General features: G+C 37.8%; 1 protein-coding gene across 1 annotated transcript; it reads left to right on the top strand.

Moving 5' to 3' along the window:
* Window positions 1–504: 504 nt before the first annotated feature.
* Window positions 505–21,332, top strand: Ccnh (cyclin H). Its single transcript, XM_057789637.1, has 9 exons — window positions 505–751; window positions 1,835–1,957; window positions 4,712–4,785; window positions 5,807–6,017; window positions 11,239–11,402; window positions 13,661–13,731; window positions 16,326–16,437; window positions 19,904–19,964; window positions 21,045–21,332. The coding sequence occupies exons 1-9, from the start codon at window positions 635–637 to the stop codon at window positions 21,081–21,083; spliced, it is 972 nt and encodes a 323-aa protein (XP_057645620.1). The 5' UTR covers window positions 505–634; the 3' UTR covers window positions 21,084–21,332.
* The last annotated feature ends 229 nt before the right edge of the window (window positions 21,333–21,561 follow it).

Below are 21,561 nucleotides of genomic sequence, written 5' to 3'. Positions count from 1 at the left end.
TCTTGACATCTCAAATGCAATTTTGAAAGTCCTAATAACAAAAAACAAAAGGTAAATCTCTTAAATATTATGATAGTTTATTGTAAGATTCGTTTAAAGCAATACTGGAGATGGGAATACCAAGAACTATCCACTTTGGCTTCAGAGATGGGAATACTAGGAGGAACAGAAAACCACGCAGAGAAAGGTCGTGTTAGCAGGAGCACGAATACGCATATCTGCCCTCCTCCCCGCTTCCACGGCGCCGGCCTTAGGCCTGAAAGACTTAGCTTTGGATGTGCACACACATCCTCTGGGGACCCTGTCACCACTCCGGAACCTTCCTCACTTTCTCTGTGCTGAGCTCAATCCGCCCTCCCGCGGCCACGCCCACTTTCTGACTCGGCGAGGCCACACCCCTCAGACTCCCGCCCCGCCCAAGGCCCCGGAGCCTCGAGGCTCCGCCCTCCCGCGCTGCGGAACACCCCCCACGGGCTCCGGAAACGCCTCAGCGGATGCCGGTACGTGACCATGACGTCACGCGCGCGTCTCTGGTCCTGGTCGCCGTCTTCGCGCGGTCGCGGTCGCGCGTGGCCGCGGTCTCCTGGTGTGTCGCTGTCGCTGGCCTCGTGTCGCTACCCGCTAGGGCCGCACCATGTACCACAGCAGCAGCCAGAAGCGGCACTGGACCTTTGCGAGCGAGGAGCAGCTGGCGCGCCTGCGGGCCGACGCCAACCGCAAATTCAAGTGCAGAGCGGTGGCTAACGGGAAGGTGAGGTCCCGCAGGGCAGCCCCTGCGCCCACGCGAGCGCCTGCGGGAACTTGCGGCCTCTCCTGAAGTCCTTGCTTTGCCTGCAGGCGGGCGGGCAGGGAGCGCGGACCGCGCTTCTGGCTGGAGCCGGTGCAGACAGACGCGGGACCCAGGCTGGCCGTGACAGGGATGACTAACTCCTGGGAAATGGCCACAATTAAGCCTTGGAGGATGTCGAGTTTGTGCAGGACTCGAACTGGTCATTTGTCCTGCAGGATGTCAGGACAAACCATTCTCAGTGGTTAGCAAGAGGGGCAAAGGATGGTCCGGCAGACACAGCTGCTGGTGCAGAATCGTGATCGTTGTGGGCAAAGTTGTACCTGTGCTACAGGGATTGAAGAACGTAGCCAAGGAACTTGTAAACGGAAGCCTAAGGTTGAAACTCCTGCCGAAACTGAAGGGAGTCTTTCCAAGACTTGAAATGGGGAAATGACTCGTTGGGTTTGCTTTCCATAAACAACCCTCACGCACAAGGTTGCACCAGGAAAGGAAGTAGACAGTTGACGTAAGCCAGTTGAGCATGGTTTGATTTATGGTCCTCTCCCCAGGTCTTCTTTCTGTTGTACTGACTTAAGGTGACATTATACTAGCTCCGACAGATTTCAAGTAAATAATATTTACACTCCCCAAACAACGAGGTAGCAAATATACTGAGTCATTTGTTGCTGATTTCTTTAGATTGGGTGACAGAGAGATTGACTGAAAAAATGGGAATCGGGAGATATCCAACCAATGAAAAAAGTATTGATTTACAAATAATGGTATCAGACCTGGGAGCATATAGGTACATGCCCTGTCATGGTTGTTTACAAATATCCAACTGGTATTTTGGGAAATGGAGAGATGATGGTGTAAATTCAGGTTATTTATTTTGCTTATTATTTCCTAAAATATTTTGTGTAATGCTTAGGAAACGTACAAAGAGAAAGTGGTGTGAAGTATTTTCCCTTTGTTGAAGATAGAAATCAAATTTAAGCAGGACGGAGAAGACGGTTTTACAATTAATTCACTGAATTTATGTTGAAATGTTTGCTCTGTTTAAAGGTTCTTCCAAATGATCCAGTGTTTCTTGAGCCTTATGAAGAAATGACTCTTTGCAAATACTATGAGAAAAGATTATTGGAATTCTGTTCTGTATTTAAACCAGCAATGCCACGCTCTGTTGTGGTAAGTCATGGTCGTGAATATAATGTTTTAGCAAGCTTGTGAGAACTGAACTCTTCTAAATTTCCTGTTAAATTCTCTCTTTACTCTAGAAGACTCACCTTAGTTGTGCTTACTTTTGTCACATTTTTTTCAAGTAGCAAAATTGTATTTATGTTAGAATTATCCTTTAGGTTAGCGTAGTCTTAACTACAGAACTAAATAGGCCCCCAACTACATAACAAAAAAAAACCTAATTGTATCTTCTCATATTGTGGTCCAGTACAGGCATCTCATCAGGAAGTGGCTCTCTTTAGTCTTGACTAAAATCTCAGGCTCCTGCTCTCTCGTGCCTCTAATGTTGGCTCACCTAGTAGTCCTCTGCTTCTGAGTGGACAAGAGGGAAGTCTGGAGAAGGCATATCCACTGTTTGAACTCTGGGCTGAAAATCGGCAAACATCCCACTAATTCTCTTAACAGACAGAAGCAAGACTGAGGAATGTGGCTTCTGCCTAGATGCTCATTTCCCTGTGTCAAGGCCTGAACAGTAATGGATCTTAAGTGAAACTTGTGTATGAATCAGCTATAGTTTTTTTGTAAATATTGATATATTCATACATGTATCAGTATGAGTGAGAAAAACTGATTTTTGTGAGATTTTTAAATAAAGGCCTTAAATCATAAGTTGCTATATTTTGTGAATAGGGCATCTTCAACGCCATTTCATAGTCTGCTGTACAGTTTGTGACATCCTCATATTTTTTTGAAAAAGAAAAGCCATTTTTCTTCTGGCCTTTTTGACTAGAGAAAGTAGAATTGGGATTCGAGTATGACTAGAGCGTTTTCAATTCTGCTCATCTCAATGCCTGTTTGAAGCCATCCCTTGCCTTCCAGCTGCAACTCCTGCCCCAAGACCTTTTGAAACTTTCATTAGAAGTTGTTAGAGCTTTATCTCTGGGCTCATTACTGGTTTCTTGGCAAGATAGTCTCAGGTCACATCGGCCTTGAGTTCATTATGTTCCAGAGAATGACTTTGAACTTGTGATTCAATACCTTCAACCTGACTGCAAATCTGGTATTATGTAGTACTGGAGTGCATGCATGCTGGCAGGCACACTACCAACTGAGCTGTATCACAGGCTTAAATGGTTCAGGATTATTAGTTTATATGGTTCTGAGTGTTGTGTTTCCTACTAGAGAGAGTGGTCAGTGGTGAGAAGGAATAAGTAACTGGTATTAAAAAGCGAAACAACAAAGAAATAAAAAAGCTGGTGTTAAGGCTTGCTCTCTAAAGCACCTTTGCCTTGCTTATTACTCTCGTGGCTAGTTAGTTGTAAAGATCAAGTTTTAAAGGCTGTTTTTAAAGTGAATGAATAGAGAAGAACTACCTAAGATCCTCCATTTTTATAGTAGAAAAAAATGGAAGAATATTAAGTACATATATTTATAGTTTATTTTTAAGTTGCAGACTTATCTGAGAGATAAAACAGTCATGAACAGTATTAGATACAGTTGATTAGTTTTTATAATGAAATTTGGGTTTTGTCTTTTTCATTATAAGAGCTGTAGAATTAGGTGGTAGTATTAAATTATCTCTTTGGGTCAAGCAATTCTTGAATGAATGTTACAAAATTTGTCTATACAATAAATACAATTTTTGTTGTTTAACATAAATTGATAGCAAATTTTAGTGAAGAATTTTTCAGTTAAATAAATGGTTAGTTTACTGTTTTGTCATGTGATAATAATAGTTGAAGCTTCAGGTAGTTCTTAGTTAAGTATAGCCTCTGACCTTTGATAAATGTCTGAATAAATCAGATAACTTGTGATATTACTTTATAGAGATAGCAGTATTTTACTAATGTGTTGTAAGGATTGGAGTATATTGGTGTTTTGAGATTCGCACAGTGAGCTTACTTACTGGATGGGATGTGTCAGGTGACACGAGGTGCTGCAGGTTGGCAGCAGTCGCTCTGGCTCACCACAGATCTGGAGTGACAGTCATTTTATTCTGTTAGCAGTTTTCCAAGATTGGGTAGCCTGTGATCACTTATTTTAATGCTTAAATTTTTCTGATTTGCTGGGCGGTGGTGGCGCACGCCTTTAATCCCAGCACTCGGGAGGCAGAGACAGGCGGATCTCTGGGAATTCGAGGCCAGCCTGGTCTACAGAGCTAGTTCCAGGACAGGCTCCAAAGCCACAGAGAAACCCTGTCTCGAAAAACCAAAAAAAAATTTTCTGATTTTAAGTATTCATGTTGCTCTGAATTCTGACAAACATACATACACACACACACACACACACACACACACACACATTCTTAAATTCAGTGACTGCAGAAAGGATTGTTCTTCGTAGGCTGGGGACAAGTAGCTGAAACATAAAAGAGGCTCTTTTGATTGTGGTGTTTTTGTTGTACTGCGTCCCATTTTATTTTATTTTATTATTATTTATTTATTTTTTTGTTTTGTTTTTTTCGAGACAGGGTTTCTCTGTGATTTTGGAGCCTGTCCTGGAACTAGCTCTTGTAGACCAGGCTGGTCTCGAACTCACAGAGATCTGCCTGCCTCTGCCTCCCGAGTGCTGGGATCAAAGGCGTGCGCCACCACCACCCGGCCCCAGTTTATTTTATACAAGCAAAATTCAGAAGTATTGGTGTGGAGAACCTTTTCAAGTAAGCCTCCTGAGCATGAGTCAGTAATCTTTTCAAAATTTAACGTGGACCATGTAAGTAGATCTGCTTTTATAGATGCGTATATTTGTTTCTTTTAATCTTAGGGTACAGCTTGCATGTATTTCAAGCGTTTTTATCTTAATAATTCAGTAATGGAATATCACCCCCGGATAATAATGTGAGTATAAATTTGTCTTTTTGTTTTCATTGAAGATGTTTATAATGTGTGGACATTTGTCTGTGGGAATTATATGAGTTTATTGACTTAATTAAGGCCAGTTTAGTTTTGATTTTTTTTCCTATTTGAGTGTAAGGTCTCCTTCCTTGCCATTATCTTCTATGTTGCTAATGGCATTTGAACTGCTATTTGTCTACCGTTCACAGAATTTTTCTTAAACCTAGCAATTTTACTAATACCACTGTCAGTGGCATCTTTATGCTCCCGATTGTTCAGGCTAAGAATCTTTTGTGGTAATTACTTTTTCCACTCTCATCAGTTTACCGATCCTGTAGCTTCATATCAATTTTGGTTAAGAAAATTTGGTCTTCTTATACTTACTGAAGATAAGGACAGAATTAGTATAGGACTCATCGCCGAATTTGCTGTCATTCATGCTTATGTTTTTGTTTTTGTTTTTCCCACTCTATTCTCACCACTCTGTTCTCAGGCCTTTATTCTGAGTAGCTTCTGAAAGCTGTGAGCAGTGGCCTTCCTACCAGTTCCCCTCTCTGAACTTAATTTAGTACTCAGGTGCACTTCCTGTTTGTCCATAAACTGGTAACTCTACTCAAAGAACTTGAGACTTCTACTGACGACCTTCTGCAGTGTTAATTATGTTACCTGTCTTCTTTGGTCACAAGGTACATACATGTGTACCCTTCTCTTTTTACATTAACTCTTCATTTATATTTCTTGATACACACTACTTTTATTCTTTATTTTGTTCCAAGTTTCTGGCTGAATTATATGAAGTTAATGTTAACTAAATGCTGTAGCAGTATTAGATGATGGCTCAACTTACCATTTCTCTTAAGTCTCCTAATGAATAAAAGTTTGAAGAGGAACTCATATTTAACTTACATTTCATTTTTTTAATGTCCTGCAGTGTCTAGCATAGTCACATGTAAATATTAAACAATGTACGAAGTACTCTAAGGAATATTTAGTTATTTCTGCCCTCCATTATTTCTTCATGTAGGCTCACTTGTGCATTTTTGGCCTGCAAAGTAGATGAATTCAATGTGTCTAGTCCTCAGTTTGTTGGAAATCTTCGAGAGAGTCCCCTTGGGCAGGAGAAAGCACTGGAACAAATTTTGGAATATGAACTACTACTTATACAGCAGCTTAATTTTCACCTTATCGTCCACAATCCATATCGACCGTTTGAAGGCTTCCTCATTGATATAAAGGTAAACTTACTGATAGGAAATGAGCTAATATATGTACTCCTTTGTTATTCTTTGCTAAAAAGAACTGAAAACTAACTAGTAATATTCTAAATGGCACAGTATATTTGCAACTTGAGAGTCTGGGCTGGCTCTACTAGCGTAATAGTGTTCAAACTTTAATGTGCCTTAGAGTCCACCTGAAGAGTTTGTTATCTTAGATTGTTAGATAGGAATTTCCAGGTTTCTGGTTTATTAATCTGTTGTATGAGATTGTGAGTTTATAGTAATGCTCTTAAAGAATTATGGTAACTCTTCTAATTGATGTATATTGTCATAGATCTGGGCCTAGAGACTTACAGAACCTTAAAAAGGTACCAACCTGAAACTAAATTATAAATGGCTCCTATTTTTAATGTTTTATGAACTTAGGTCACAAATATAAGCACCAAAATTATAAGTAATAGCTGGGTCCTCGGGAAGTTTAGGCTGCAGGATCACTTGAACCTGGAAGTGTGAGATTAGCCTGGCAATGTAGTGATACTGCATCACTAAACATGTAGCACAGATAAGTGCATGTGCATGTTTTATGTATAGAACTTATATTTATGTATTTATATGTGCCATGTATTGATACATAAGTAAATATTGACATAGTCAACTTAAGTTGTTGAAAAGTCTAAGTAAGGTTGAAGAGAAGTCAAGAACTGGTTTTTCTCAGTTAAGGAGCTATGGATATTGTTTATATGCTAAATATGTTTGAGCGTTCAGCCTAGAAACAAGACAGTACATGACAACTTTCATAGGCCTTACAGTTTAGTGTGTTAGATAGCTATTAGTGTACTAAATTTTATAGAGGGAAATATAAATACTCTATAAGAAGATGGCCAATTGAAAGGCAAGGAAGACATTGTTGAGAAAGCATCACTTGAAGTGAAATTCAAATCAAGAGTAGGAATTAGGTGCCAAAAGAACATCCCACCAGAGACCTTCCTGGTGGATCCTTCACTGGCATTAGAACCTGAGGACAAGCAGGCAAAAAGAGTAATGCGCGAATCAATCCCACACCAGTTTGGACTCACAGGGGTATTTATTTTAGGGGAAAACTTACAGAACACGGTCAGTCAGGAAAGGAGTCTAGTCGCTGGTGCAAGAGCCGGAACCAAGGGAGCTGAGGCTTGCCGCTCTTTTTTAAAGAGAAATAGACCACGCCCCAGTGGGCTGGTATTTCAGCAGCTGAAGGAGCAGAAGGTGCTCCTGCAGCAAAAGAGGGCCTTCTTTCTTCCATGCCCTGTAAAGGCTTCCAGCAGAAGGTGTGATACCGATTAGGAGCAGATCTTTCCACCTTAAAAGATCTGGTAAAGGTGTATCTTCGTACTTCAGAAGTCTGGATTAGATGGGGATCTTCCCCCTTCAAACGATTTCATTAAGCAGAAATCCCTCACAGGTGTGCCCAGCCATTTTTGGCTTCATTTAATTCCTGATGTAATCAAAACAGCCATCACAGCGTCTGATAAGATTGGACATCTGTATGTGTCATGCATTGTGCAGAGAGGGGTAACAGTGAGGACTGCTCATGGGAAACATTTAAAGGGCAGCTGAGCAATGAAAAAACTCCTAAGGGACTACATTTTATACAGGGTTGTAGCATTCATACGGAAAGCAAAGGGAGTAGAGTGTGCTTTTGTAAGAAAGCTCATCAGCTTTCTAATTCTGCTCAGATCAGGCAAAGAAAAAGTAGGTTAATAATGTTTGCTGAATTTAGTACCAGAACGGTCAGTTATGATTTTGTTGAAATTTGTCTTTGAAGTGTAGAAGGAGAAGAAGAGTGGTGGCTTTGTGGGAATAAATCGAAAGAGAACAGACTGTAGAGACGGCTTACCAGTAAAGAGACTTAACAGGCTTCAATTTCCAGCACCTACATGGCGGCTCATAGTTGCCTGTAATTCCAGTTCCAAGGGATCCAGTGCCTTCTTCTGTCCCTCTTGAGCATCAGGCATGCATGTAGTGCACAGACCTACATACATGCAGGTGTATGTAGTGCATTGACATACATGCAGGCAAATACCTATACACGCCATATGCATCAAAGTAAATAAAATTTTAAAAAATTGTAACGAAAAGGAAGGAGAGCCCCAGAACTCAGAATTGTGTCTGGCCAACTTGGGTTACATAGTAAGATCCTGTCCAGGAAGGGGGAAATAGGAAAAAAAAAAAAAAGTGTGTTTATTATAATGTTTTCTTAATGACTAGATACACTTTGAGACACTAGATGAATATGTTATTGTGTGAATTATATCACTGTCTTCCACCTTTATTTATTGTCCTTGGCTAAGTGCTACATGCATGGAACAGTCATATGTTCTCATAACAGTGGCTTCTCTTACTCGATTATGGGCCTGCATGGTGTATTTTATAATTAGAGTTATTGTTAGTAAGTAGAATATGCTCTAAAATAATAATTTACAATATATAGTGCAGCAGTAACATAGACCAGTAACATAGTTGCTTATCATTTTTCAGAATTTTGTAATGTACATACTTGTGTCTTATGCTGAATTGTAGTCTTGTTTGCACAAGTATCACTACAAATGTACTTGTTATGGATGTGAAATCACTAAATAATAGGAAAGGTTCAGCTGCATTAGAGCCTTGTAGAACTCATGTCTCTTACTATTAAAAGAAAAACTGTTTTGTGTTCTAGAGATGGATACTTTGTATTGGTATGGATCTTGGTTTATTGATACAAGTTTTAGGTCAGTTTTGTTATATGTAATTTCTGCTCTTGATTAAGGCATTGTATTTGTGCAGTTCATTTAAAAATGCAATGTATAAATTAAGAAATACAGGTTAAGCTGGGCGGTGGTGGCGCACGCCTTTAATCCCAGCACTCGGGAGGCAGAGGCAGGTGGATCTCTGTGAGTTCAAGACCAGCCTGGTCTACAAGAGCTAGTTCCAGGACAGGCTCCAAAACCACAGAGAAACCCTGTCTCGAAAACAAACAAAAAAAAGAAATACAGGTTAATAGATAATCATCTGTAATAGTCAAGATTATAGTCATGTTAGTTAGGTTTTCTAGATAGAGATTGATTTCAGTTAGTTAGGTATTCTTCAAATCTTTCAGAGACCTTCAGAATATGGCATTCAAATGTTTTAAGAACTTAGGACTTTTCATAACAATGAGACACATCTGCTCCTGGCAGCAACAGTCTACTTCAAGAGGAAGATGGGCATCAAAGAGTCTCCTTATATAGTTTGCTAGCCATTTGGGCAAGAAACTGCTCTTGCCTGGACTGTTTGATGAACTGAACATGCAGGACCCACAGAGAGATGACTGCTAAACTTGCTTAAAGGTGAGATAATCCTTCCAGGTTCCTGCTTCATGAAAGAGTCCACTAGACATTCTACAGGACACAGAAAAATATGACTGGCAAACTGTCAATATAGATGGAACTGTCTTTGAAATTTCCTGCTTAGTGGAAAAGTCTGCTGGATATTATGGGCCTGTGGGCTGAGGATGGATGCCCCAACGGTACAGAAGAAGTTTGGGTGACTGTCCAGGCAGCGAGAAGTCTCTTGTCAATTTTGTAGCACAAAACTTGCATACATAACTTCATTAAACAGTTTGTCTTTGAAGTGGAAAGAGGTAAGATGGAGGAAATACTGAATATAAAAGTGTTTAGTTTTGCAGAAAAAAATCGACATGTTTTAATACTGATCCAAGGAGCTAGTAATAAAAAAAAAAAAGACTAAGGAGGAGGCAGAGACCATATAATAGAGGTATGGATTCTATATGAACAATGTACAAGAGATTTGCATGGGGTTTGAAACGGTACAGTTGGCCTTAGAAAGGTGAACAAGCTTTTGTGTTGACATGAGAAAGGGAGAGTCTGGATGAAGATGCTGTTGTATCTGGGGATTTGGTGGAAATAGTGCTTTTCCTTTTTAAATGCAGAGATAATTTTCCACACAATGGTGGTTTTAAGATCTAGTAAAGACATTAAGGTAGAAAATACTGACCATCATCAGTAACAAATGGAAGAACAAATTTTCTAGGAAAACATTATATTGGTAGACAAAGCTGAGAGACATACCAAGATGAGTGAATTTGGGTTTATAGTAGTATCCCAAGACCGCTTTTGTAGAGTTTTCTGGCAGTGCCAAGAAATCAAAAGTATAGAAATTGGGTTCATGTACTGTTGAAATTGGTGCTCTCTGCCTTTCCAGAGGAAACTGAGCTTAGTTCCCAGCACCCACATCTGGTGGTTCAAAATTGACTGTTACTCCAGCTGCAGGAGATCCAACACAACACCCTTTTCTGTTTCTCTGGGCACTGTGCATGATGCATGCACTCACACAAACACAGATAAAAGTAAAAATGAATCTTAAAAAGTACAGGAAAAAAGTACAGCATGAAAAAAATAAGCAAAATCCTGAGAAAAGGGGGCATCTGCAGTCGGAATGGAGTGGTTCCATTATTTCAGAGTCAGACATTTGGGGGAAATGAACTTGGCCATGTGTGGCTCCACATTTGAACCTGATATTTACAGATTGTCTTACTGCTTCAGGACTTGACTATGAACATCTGAAGTCAGTCTGAGGGATTGAGACTTAATTGACAGGTGCTATAAGGTCTCAGATTTCGTGTGTATAGTCTAAACACATTTCTTTAGCTATTTGGGAAGGCTGATGGATTCAAAATCATTTCCATTTATTTTCCTCAACAGTATACATTAGGACAAATTTTCTACGACAGTGATAGGGTACAACAGTTCCTAATTTGACATTACAATTGCCTGTATTGCCTGGTTCGACTTTACCTGAAAGCAGTACATCTTAGATCTGCCTTGAATGCAGTGGGAACTCTAGGAGCCTGCCCATCTAACTTTGAAAAGGACTAAATTTGAGAATAGTATTAAGAATTACTGTCTTGAAGCATGTGTTTCTGTTTTGTTCTTATAGGCATATATTTCTAATCATGGTTCTGGTTCCAAAAGTGTTTGAAAGGCATATCAGAGAAAACAGAATGAAATGTTGAGAATTTGATGTCTATAATTAAGCTACATTCAATTAGTACATACAAACAATCTAACACTGAAAGATTAGTTTTTGGGACATAGGAAAGGAGCTACTTTCACAATAATCTTTCTTTATTAAGCCCCTGCTAGTTGCTGTATGTTTTTTAATGGTTATTGATCTTCAGTAAACTCTCAGAAATTGTGACATCTGTATACTTTCTTTCTAGACTCGATACCCCATGTTGGAGAATCCAGAGATTTTGAGGAAAACAGCTGATGATTTTCTTAGTAGAATTGCATTGACAGATGCTTATCTTTTATACACACCTTCACAAATTGCCCTGACTGCAATTTTATCAAGTGCCTCTAGGGCTGGAATTACTATGGAAAGGTATCGACTTGTTTACGTTAATTCAAATTTAAGTTTTACATCTTAGTAGAATCTGAGTTTTTAAGTAGGGTTCATTAGATAATTGTCTTTGTATATGTCTTATATCGGCTAAGTTTCATGACTGAAGAAATGAAATTGCTTTTAAAAAGGTATTTAATAAAGTACTGTTGAGCTAAGAGAACATATTTCTTACTAAGGTAGAAGTGAAACAGTAGTTTTGGAAGACAACTATAGCTGTATGACAGATTTACAAGTTGAACTTGTAAATGCAGGAAATCTGCTTTGTTGTATCATTCATGTGTTGGAGAGCATGTGTAACACATTCAGTCAGGATTTGTAGAAGTAATATCTTAGGGTATCTCCACATGAACATTGAAGTTGAGCCATAAATAATTTGCAGCACATACAGAGATGCAGGCATTCCAATGAGTACTTTATGTGAATTAAATGCACTTGGTTTTTTAATATTATCTTATGCATATATTTTTCTTAAACTTGTATCAGTTCTGTAGGTATATTACTAGAGAGCTAGAAGAATAGTAAATTAGAAATATTATATTCCAGTTATTTTCCAAATTATACTACCTTTTATTATAATTTATCTTATGACGTTTTTTTTCATTTTTATAAATAGCTGAAGGAGGTAAAACTTTCTAAGCTTAAACTATCTTATATACTTACAGTTTCACAACACAGTAATAAGACAGTAGCAAACATGAACAGATGTAATTTAGTTTTTGGCCTCTCTCATCGGGAATATTTCTTATCATTATAGAAGTACCAATATTCCTGACCCTCAGATACCATATTTTATGTAAGGCAGCTTATATACCAAGCTAGCTTTATATAACTTAAATAGTTACAAATTTCGGAACACACTTGCCTCTAGGGTAAGGGATTGTGACCACCCTCTATCTATGTGTACATGAAAATATATGCCATGAGAAGTGCCTATGAAGACAAGCAGAAGGGTGGCAGATCGCTAGAGTTAGAGTTAGGTAGTCATGGGTCTCTAGAAGAGCAGGATGTGCTGTTAAACGCTGAGATATCTCTTCAGCCCCAAGTACAAATCTATGTAGATTTAATCCTATAGTGAGTTATATCCCATTTATTTACTAAGCAAACATTTAGTGAGCTTCTGCTGTGTTACACTTAGGAATACAAGAATAAAACCTGCATTAAATAGGAAAGACATCCATGTCAATAGTTGACTTGTCTTCTTAGGTGTGGAGCCTCTGTAAGAGATAACTTATCTTTAATTCCAGCATGTAGGAGATGGAAACAGGAACGTCAGGAGTTAAAGGTTGTCTTCAAAAGCTATGATGAGTTCTAACTGAGCTACATGAGACCCTGTTTTAAAAAAAAATTAGAATGATATAAAACTGAAAGAATAAAAAGAAACATAAGGAAGACGGCAAATGTGTAACAAGACAGGAATAAGGAAATTAGTTAATATGTACCATAATTACCAAAACCAAAGTTTCATATATAGTTTAATCTAGATAATTTAAGATACTGCAATAACAGTTCTTAAAACTCTTTATTCATAACCTATTTATCTGGGAGAAAAAATACATTTCATATTTATGTCTAAAGATCTAGGAACATTTGGGATTATAGCACCTATACATGATGTATTTGCATGTAAAATTTCAGAGGAACTAAAATTTAAACAAAATGTAATTAGGGTTTATAAAAACATTCGTAGAAAGATTTTAACATGTTTGCTTTGGACTTGATAAGATGTAATAGAATTACAAAGCATAAGATGATATCTTGTTGATAGATTTCTTGTTAATGCTCAAATTCAGCCACAGGTAGAGTGACATTGTTACTAATGGGGACCATATTCTGTATCTTCTACCTTTGATCTTAGTTAATCTGTCTACAGGTCACACTCCTCATGAATCACATAAAGTTAGGCTGAGAGAATACCTATATCGAACACTTAATATAAAATGATACATATTGGTCATTAGTACTGTTATTTTATCTCTGAAAGGTTATACATAATAAAATTTAAATAAACTTTGAACAGTACACATCTCTTAAGCTAGCAAAAAATGGTAGTAAATCTTTCAGACTATAATAGCTGTAGGTTTTAGTAGTGGAGTTTTCCAATATTATGTAATATTTTTAAGTAAGTAATTTTAAAACTGTACTTGATGAAATAAACATGGAGGAAAATAATTTATGCCTGTCTTTTCAATGTGCTGTGTGATTTCAATGAGTTAAAATGCCGTTTTTCCCTTCAATAGCTATTTATCAGAGAGTCTGATGCTGAGAGAAAATAGAACTTGCCTGTCACAGTTCCTGGATATAATGAAAAGTAAGTGCTATTAGCAGAGCTGCTCTCTAAGTAAATGTTTTGGTATTTAATGTGCAGTGGTAGATTGTTGTTTACATTTACTTTTATTGAATTACTGTGTCATGATACATTGAAGATACACTGGTGAGAATAAATAAAAGGTATATGGAAGGAAATCCTTTTTGTATGTAAAAAGAGAATTTGACTATCAGGTTTAGAAAAGACCTAGTCAAAACAAGGTTCTTTTAAAAGTATCTCCAAATATGTGAGAGACATTCAGACCCAGGGGAACTAACTGCAAGGTAAGTTTACAGAATGACAGGTATTAACTAGTTAATATTTTGTTACTAACTGCAAGGTAAGTTTACAGAATGACAGGTATTAACTAGTTAATATTCTGTTACTAGCTGCAAGGTAAGTTTACAGAATGACAGGTATTAACTAGTTAATATTCTGTTACTAATGCAAAGGCAGTCATTTTCGAGTGGAGTTGAGAGGGATAAAGTGTCAATTTCAGAAGACACTGACTGTTACAGCTTAGAGTTTGATAAAAATGTAGCTTGTCAGATGAGCCTGGATTAGGATTTGGTGGTAGAGCTCATCTGGCATGTTCCAATTTTGGTTCAGACCCTAGCACCAAAACAACAACAACAAAATCACTACCACCACAACAAAAAAACATGACGGGTGCTGCTAAAACAGTGGCCCCAACGGGAGGTCTATGTCTTATCTTTGGAACCTGTACTTGTTACCGTAAATGAGAGATGACGTTGTTGTAAATGCTAGTATCAAAAGCGCGGGTGGTGACTTGAGTTACTGAAGAGATGAATCCTCGTGAAACTTGAGACAGCCATAAAAAAAGTGTCATGACAGCAAGAGAAGTGCAGTCTTGGCCTTAAGAATTGTAGTGGTCTAACAAAAAAGCCAGAGTGCTGGCAGCCACCAGAAGTGAACAAACGGATAGATTTTCGTCAGTGCCTCCAGGCAGAGTTAGCTCTTTGCCAATACTATGATTTTGACCCAGAGAAACAGATTTCAGATTCCTGGACTCTATAAAGAGTGAGAGAATACATTTCGTTTTTTTTAATACATAGTGATAATTTTAATAGTAGCCTTGGGAAACTTTTTAGAAAGACTTTGATAACACATACTAAAAACTTAGTAGTGCTGGTGTTGAGAAATCAGCTTTAGAAATTCTGATTAGAATTTCTGCTTAGTTGACCGGCGCATAATACACACACAGACAAACACACATATAGTATATATATCACTCATATGTGTTTTTGAGAATGTAGCCCAGGCTGGGCCTAAGCTTGGAATCTCTTGCTTCTATCTCGTGAGAGTAGAGATTGTAGGATATGCCACCGCACTCAGTTCTTCGTTACCTGTCTTGGCAATTATTTCATAGCTACTGAGATGTACTTCAGAGGTAAAGGCTTACTCGCCTTTTAAACCAGTAAAATACAGGATTGCAAACCTTTATTTAGGTGATAGCAAATGTGCATATATTTTAATGTTTATTTTAAAAACTGGGAATCAAGGTATGCAGTTCTCATGCCATGGTATGATTCTTCGATTGAAGTGATTTTGGAGTAATGGAGTAAATGTTTAGTTTTTTGGGTTTTTTTTTTTTTTTTGCATAAACTGTAAGTCTTCGTATTTACCACTAGAGGGTTCACTTCCAAAGCTAATTGTGATTTGTAATAGTAGCTCCTAAACAGTTTGGTAGAGGAAGATAAATAAGGATAATACACTGTTTATTTGAAGCTTAACGTTTAATTACTGGTTTCTCATCTTTATTTTGTTCCACTTTAAATAAATATGACACAAGGATACTGCTTCAGAAAATACTCAGCTTTAATATGAAGGTATATATATATATATATATGGGGGGGCAGGGACAGATATTGCCCTAAAGATGTTGACATAAGTACTGATTTCCAGTTTAGTTACCAGTCTGAAGCACATGACCACACAATAAGTCCCAGGACTTATTCATGTTTTCCTAAAAAAAAAAAAAAATCTTGAAATTTTTATTTAGTTTATGATGTTGAGTGACGTTAGAACATAATTCGTTACAGAAGCATCCTTTTTTAATTTCTTTTTTTATGTTAGGTTTTTGTTTTTGGTAAAAAAAAGTATATTCTTAGGCCACCATCTGTTAATGAATATGATTGGTGGTACAGAATAAAGAATATTTACTAAATCACATAGAGATTACCTCAAATGCCCTAAATTGAGCAAAATATAAATATGGAGGTTCTTATAAAAGTACTACCTAAATCATACAGCATGCTTATATTTATGCCATATATAATGAAATGAATAGCAGATACCTATTACTTGAACTTAAAAGACTAGTGCTTCTTGATTTTAATATAGAATGCAAATCTGTCTTTTATTTCCTAAAACATATTATTTTCCTTTCTTTATATAAAAGCAAATTTTGTCTTTTTGAGACAGGCTTTCCTGAACTCACTCTGTAGATCAGGGTGACCTTAAACTCAAGAGATCTGCCTGCCTCTGCCTCTGCTTCTGGAGTATAGACATTAAGGTTGTACCACCACACCCAGCTTAAAACAGACATTATTAAATATTTCTGTATTTCTATTTAGGCATGAGAAACCTAGTAAAAAAGTATGAGCCATCCAGGTCTGAAGAAGTTGCTGTTCTGAAACAGAAGTTAGAGCGATGTCATTCTGCTGACCTTGCGCTTAATGTGGTTACGTAAGTAGTCATGACTCCAAAGTTATGTTCATAAAGTCATTTAGTTCAACTTTATTTAAATTATTTTACTGGTACAAAGTTTTTTAATCTTAGGACCTACCTAAATCAGATATATATATATATATATATATATAATATATATATATATATATATATATATATATATATATTAATCTGTATAATTTAGTATACTGATTTTGCTTGTACCGGGAGTTGAACCCAGGGTCTTGTCCTCATCCCTAGACTGGCCAGCCGGTGTGTACATTTCTAGTGGGAGCAAACACAAGGAAGAAATATTTGGCTTTCATCCCACAGTTCTGATTCTGATCATTACTGTGTAACTTGGCTTTCTTTTCTACTTCATGGAATTACTGGGAGTCAGTCTTCTATGAGAGCCTTAAACTTTCATATTTTTTTTTAACCATATCATATTTTTTTATAGTTGGTTTGAAAAACAAGTATACTGTTTTAGACTTAATCTTTGTTAACTAGTAAGGAAACTTGGCTCATTTCTGTTTGAGGAAACATTGTATCAGAGAACCAATAAAATGTACTGTTACTTTTTGTGAGTATAAGAGCATAGTAATTTCTCTTAATTTATAGGCTAATGTGGAATTTACTATAAAATCTGTTATGCTCTGCATACAAGATCTCGAGATTTAACTCTTTTTAAGCATGTCTTAGGAATAATGCAAGTAAAAGAATTTATCTTTTGTGGACTGACTCGAAAGTTCTATTATTTAACATGTAATGGGAATTAGCTGAAGAAATTATTGAAGAAATACTAACAAATATGTATGGAAAGCTGAAGAGCATACCAAGGACTTCGGTGCAAGGTAGCCATGACTTAATTCCTTATGGACTACTCAATGGTTGTACAAAGTGTAATTTATAGGACTGTTGTCCTAAAGCTGTGGCTTCCAGTAAATCTTGAAATCTTTTGGTTTTAGTATCGTATTTCTGATATGAAGCCCAGCACCCATCAATCCATTCTCCACCTGTTTTTTTTTTCTAGAAGTAGTTACTAGAACACTGAATGCCCTTTAGTTAATGTAATTATCTTGTTTTCATTCTATGGTAGAAAAGTTAAGTGGTTATAGCAGAAACTCTGTGTCAGTCTCCCTCTTCCTCAGGGATCCTTGACCATCAGTCCATGAGGGAGGAGGGAGCGAAGCAGGGTGCAGATGGCTGTGAACATGAACAGAAATAGCAGCCTTCTGGGAGACTGCTTCAGTGTTACAGCTCACCTTTATTCCAGAGTAAGACACACATATAAATGGGAAGAGCAGCTGGGGCATCACCTCATGTGCATTTGGCAACAGGCTCATATCAGACAGCTGGAGCACCATTCCTAGTTATCAAATGGACACACTTGAGGTAGGTAGGTCAGGCATCCAGGTTTAAGGACAGCTTCCTGATAAGGTCAGGCTTCCAAACCTAGAGCCTATTCAGGTAGGGAGGGAACCCTGCTAGAAAGGGTTCCTCCATTTTGCACTGGGCCCAGAGAGTTGTCTGGACTGGACTGCAGACTTAAGTGCAGGGTACTCCAACTTGTAAGGCCTGCAAACCCTGAAGTACTTACTAACTTGTCCTCCTCATTGGACCATTCAGCTACTAATTCTGTTCTAGCTAATAATGCAATGGGTCATCACCCAAAATTTCCAGTTAACAGAGAGTACATTTTACTCCAAGTTGCCATTTGCTTTGTACTCTACCATTTCTGTGAAAGTGTTTTGAGTATTTCTTTGTATAGGAAGAACTTAAAAACTATTACAGACATAGGTTTTTTATAAAATACAACCAAAATTTCTACAAAGTAAAATAGACTTAAAATTATAATTTTAAATTTTATTAGATTTAGTGGTCAAAGTCTGTCGGATTGTTGTGTAGTCTCTAAGTACACAGTGTCTGTTCTACTCATCTCAGTGCAGGCTGAAAACAGTTCATGACATCACCAAGTAGCACTACTTCAGCACTAAGAATTTCTTTTCCCTGATCATTAGGATTTTTGCCTCTATATTCTTCTATGCCACTCATTGAATAAAAACCAAAGTTCCCTTTGAGCAAACTGCAAATCTGAATCATGGCCTCAGAAGAAACTTACCAGATGGGTCTATCGTCTGCCAATCTTTTCTGTGTATAAATGCATGAAATACTTCGTGTCCACGTCATACATTACTATTACTAATCTTATTCTTGCCAGTCTGAGTAAAAAAAAAAAAAGTATCACCTTGATCATTTGCATTTGCCCAATCACTATGAATACTATGTTTCCAGGTTTGATAGCCATTTAAATTTATTTTTTTTTTCTGTATTGGTTCTGATATTCTTATGCTTTCTATATTCTCACCTTTAAATTTTTAGTAGTTAATTTATATAGTTTTTTCACTACTTTGATACTTACTTGCTTTTTTAATAAAGAAATGCTTATGAATGTTAAGGTTTTCCCCTCCAATATTAGTTTTGTGTAGTTTGCTTTTAAATATTTCATGGTTTTCTTAGATGACAATTTTTTATCATAGGTAAATTCAAAGATGTAGCAGTTGATTTATTTATTGTGTTGAGTACAGATGCAAGTGGGTGCCTGTGTGTAGGGCAGAGGACAATCCATAAGAGTCCTCTTTTTCCGTATGGGTTGAGAGAACTTAGGCTGTCCAGCTTGGTGTCTAAACCCAGTGAACCTGTAACCAGATGTGTGGAGCCACTTTTGTCTGTCTGCTTTAATCACTGATGTATATGATACCATTCTTAATACCATAGCTTTTGTTTTTGTTTTTGGAGACAGGGTTTCTCTGTGGCTTTGGAGCCTGTCCTGGAACTAGCTCTTGTAGACCAGGCTGGTCTCGAACATCCACCTGCCTCTGCCTCCCGAGTGCTGGGATTAAAGGCGTGCACCACCACAGCCCGGCAATACCATAGCTTTTATACTGTGCCTTTTGCTAGGCGTGAGACCTAGTGGGCCTCAAACTCTGTCCTCCTGGCTCACCCACTCAACTGTTCACATTTCAGGTGTGTACCACCACTGGGCTCCACTTTAGTATGCTTTTATGATAACTGAGGCAAGATCTCCCAACACATTTTTCCTCTAGATTCTCTTTGCTATGTTCAGTGTAAGCTCAGGATTATCCCAAAATCTCATCAGAGTAACTAGTACTGAGTTTTACAGCTATGTTCAGCCTCTTTATCTTTGCAGGTTGTTGCTACAATGGGTTAACTATTGCTTTTATAGTCACAAATAATCTCTTTCCAGTTTTTAGTGTCTGTTATTCAGTAAAGAAATATTTTTGCTTTTGAAGATAAAGTCTCACTGTGTTAACCTAGGCTAGCCTGAACGTAAGGCAGTACTATTGCCTCAGTTTGAGTGTTGGCATTATAGCTGTGAGCTATTGGGTTATAGCTCACATATCCTTGCTGGTTCCTATTTTATATGTTGCCACCATCAGTTTTGCTAATTGCTTAATTATAGGAAGAAGAGGAAAGGCTATGAAGATGATGACTATGTATCAAAGAAATTCAAACAAGAAGAGGTATGTTTACTCCTAAAGGCAAACTTTTATATAATTTTTACATTTTCTGGCATGACCTAAGTAAGATGTACTGTTCTGGAGTAGTGTAAGCATTATAGACAGGTGGGGCCATGCATGTTTTTTTTGGGGGGAGGGGGGATGAGACAGGGTTTCTCTGTAGCTTTGGAATCTGTCCTGGAACTAGCTCTTATAGACCAGGCTGGCCTCGAACTCCCAGAGATCCGCCTGCCTCTGCCTCCGGAGTGCTGTGATTAAAGGTGTGTGCCACTACTGCCCGGCTCAAAGGGGCCATGAGTGTTTTAAACACTGTCCTGCTATGTAGCTCAAACTGGTCTTGAACGCCCAATACTCTTACTTCAGTCCTCCCAACGAGTATCTCTGAAGTTTGAAATTACAATTTTTTACTCACCTCTTTATGTGCAGTCAATTAAGAAAAAAAAAACCAAAAAGAAAATAAACTTTATTTGAAAGATTTGTTTTGGGTACCAGTAAGGATGGTTAGAATCCACAGCAGGGAAGGTAAGGCAGAGGGCGAGAGCACTTGCGGCAGTTGCTTGTTACAGGGTGCTGACCAGGAAGCAGAGGACATTGGCTGGCTTTTTTTTTTTTTTTTTTTTTTTAAGGGATTTGGGTTTTTTTTACAGTATTGTATGAGTCAGTTCTAAAATTTGAAGAGTCCTTCCTATGTTAGAAGGCAGTGGTGCTAAATTTAATCTCTTATTCTCAAAGGATTCTTCCCCCTTGCCTTACCCCAGTTTTTTAAATTGTCCCTGAAAGTCAAAGATAAATAAGAAGAGGCAAAAGGATAGCCTTCATAGAACTCCTGCTTAGAGTGGGTGGCTGAGTCCTGTCATAAAAGTCAGGAGCTGAACTTAGTAGCACACTCCTGCAGTCCTAGTCCTTGGGAGGCAGGAGGATTTAAGGCTGGCTGCAGCCCCAAGAGAGGTCTCAAAAAACAAACAAACAAACAAATAAATCTACAGTAGACTGTTGTCAGTCAGCATTTTTTTAAAGGGAAGTAAAAAAAAAAAACTGGCTCACTGCTTCAATGGTACCCTTACCACATTTTTTCCCCCTTAGGAGGAATGGACTGATGATGACCTGGTAGATTCTCTCTAACCATCTGAAATGACTACGGCAGTCCTAAGCAACAGAAGTAGGAAGCATGTGTGACATTTAACTTTCTTTTTAGTACAATGTGAAAACGTCAAAATATATTAAACCTTTCTAATTATAGTTTTTCTTTGTGATTGCTTTATATAAAATATAACTTGAAAAGAGGCTGAACACCATTTATTTGGATAATCATAACAAAGATTAGTAGCAAAATGTCCTCCTATGGTGGCCGTCGTACTGTGGTGCGCTTCCTTATGCTGTTTTGAACAAAATTTGATTAAACAAACCTATCCATTTAGAAGAAATTCAGAAAAACCAAACTTAGGAACAGTAAATTTTAGAAGTGCTAAGGAAATGGTTTTCATTCTCCAGAAGGTCTTACAAATGGCTTTTCAAAATGTTTCTTCAATAGACTGAACTACTTATGAATTACTGTGAGCTAGAGAGTGTATCGGGCAGTTATTTAGTGCTTAGGTGCTAA

The sequence above is a fragment of the Chionomys nivalis genome, chromosome 15 (genome assembly GCF_950005125.1).
Source record: "Chionomys nivalis chromosome 15, mChiNiv1.1, whole genome shotgun sequence".
NCBI lineage: Eukaryota > Metazoa > Chordata > Mammalia > Rodentia > Cricetidae > Chionomys > Chionomys nivalis.
This window is presented reverse-complemented; position numbering and strand designations above follow the sequence as displayed.

Coding starts and splice junctions, on each gene's coding strand:
- Ccnh (XM_057789637.1), top strand. CDS start 635: ATGTACCACAGCAGCAGCCAGAAGCGGCACTGGACCTTTGCGAGCGAG. Junction 4,786..5,806: donor TATCACCCCCGGATAATAAT/GTGAGTATAAAT, acceptor TTCTTCATGTAG/GCTCACTTGTGCATTTTTGG. Junction 6,018..11,238: donor GCTTCCTCATTGATATAAAG/GTAAACTTACTG, acceptor CTTTCTTTCTAG/ACTCGATACCCCATGTTGGA.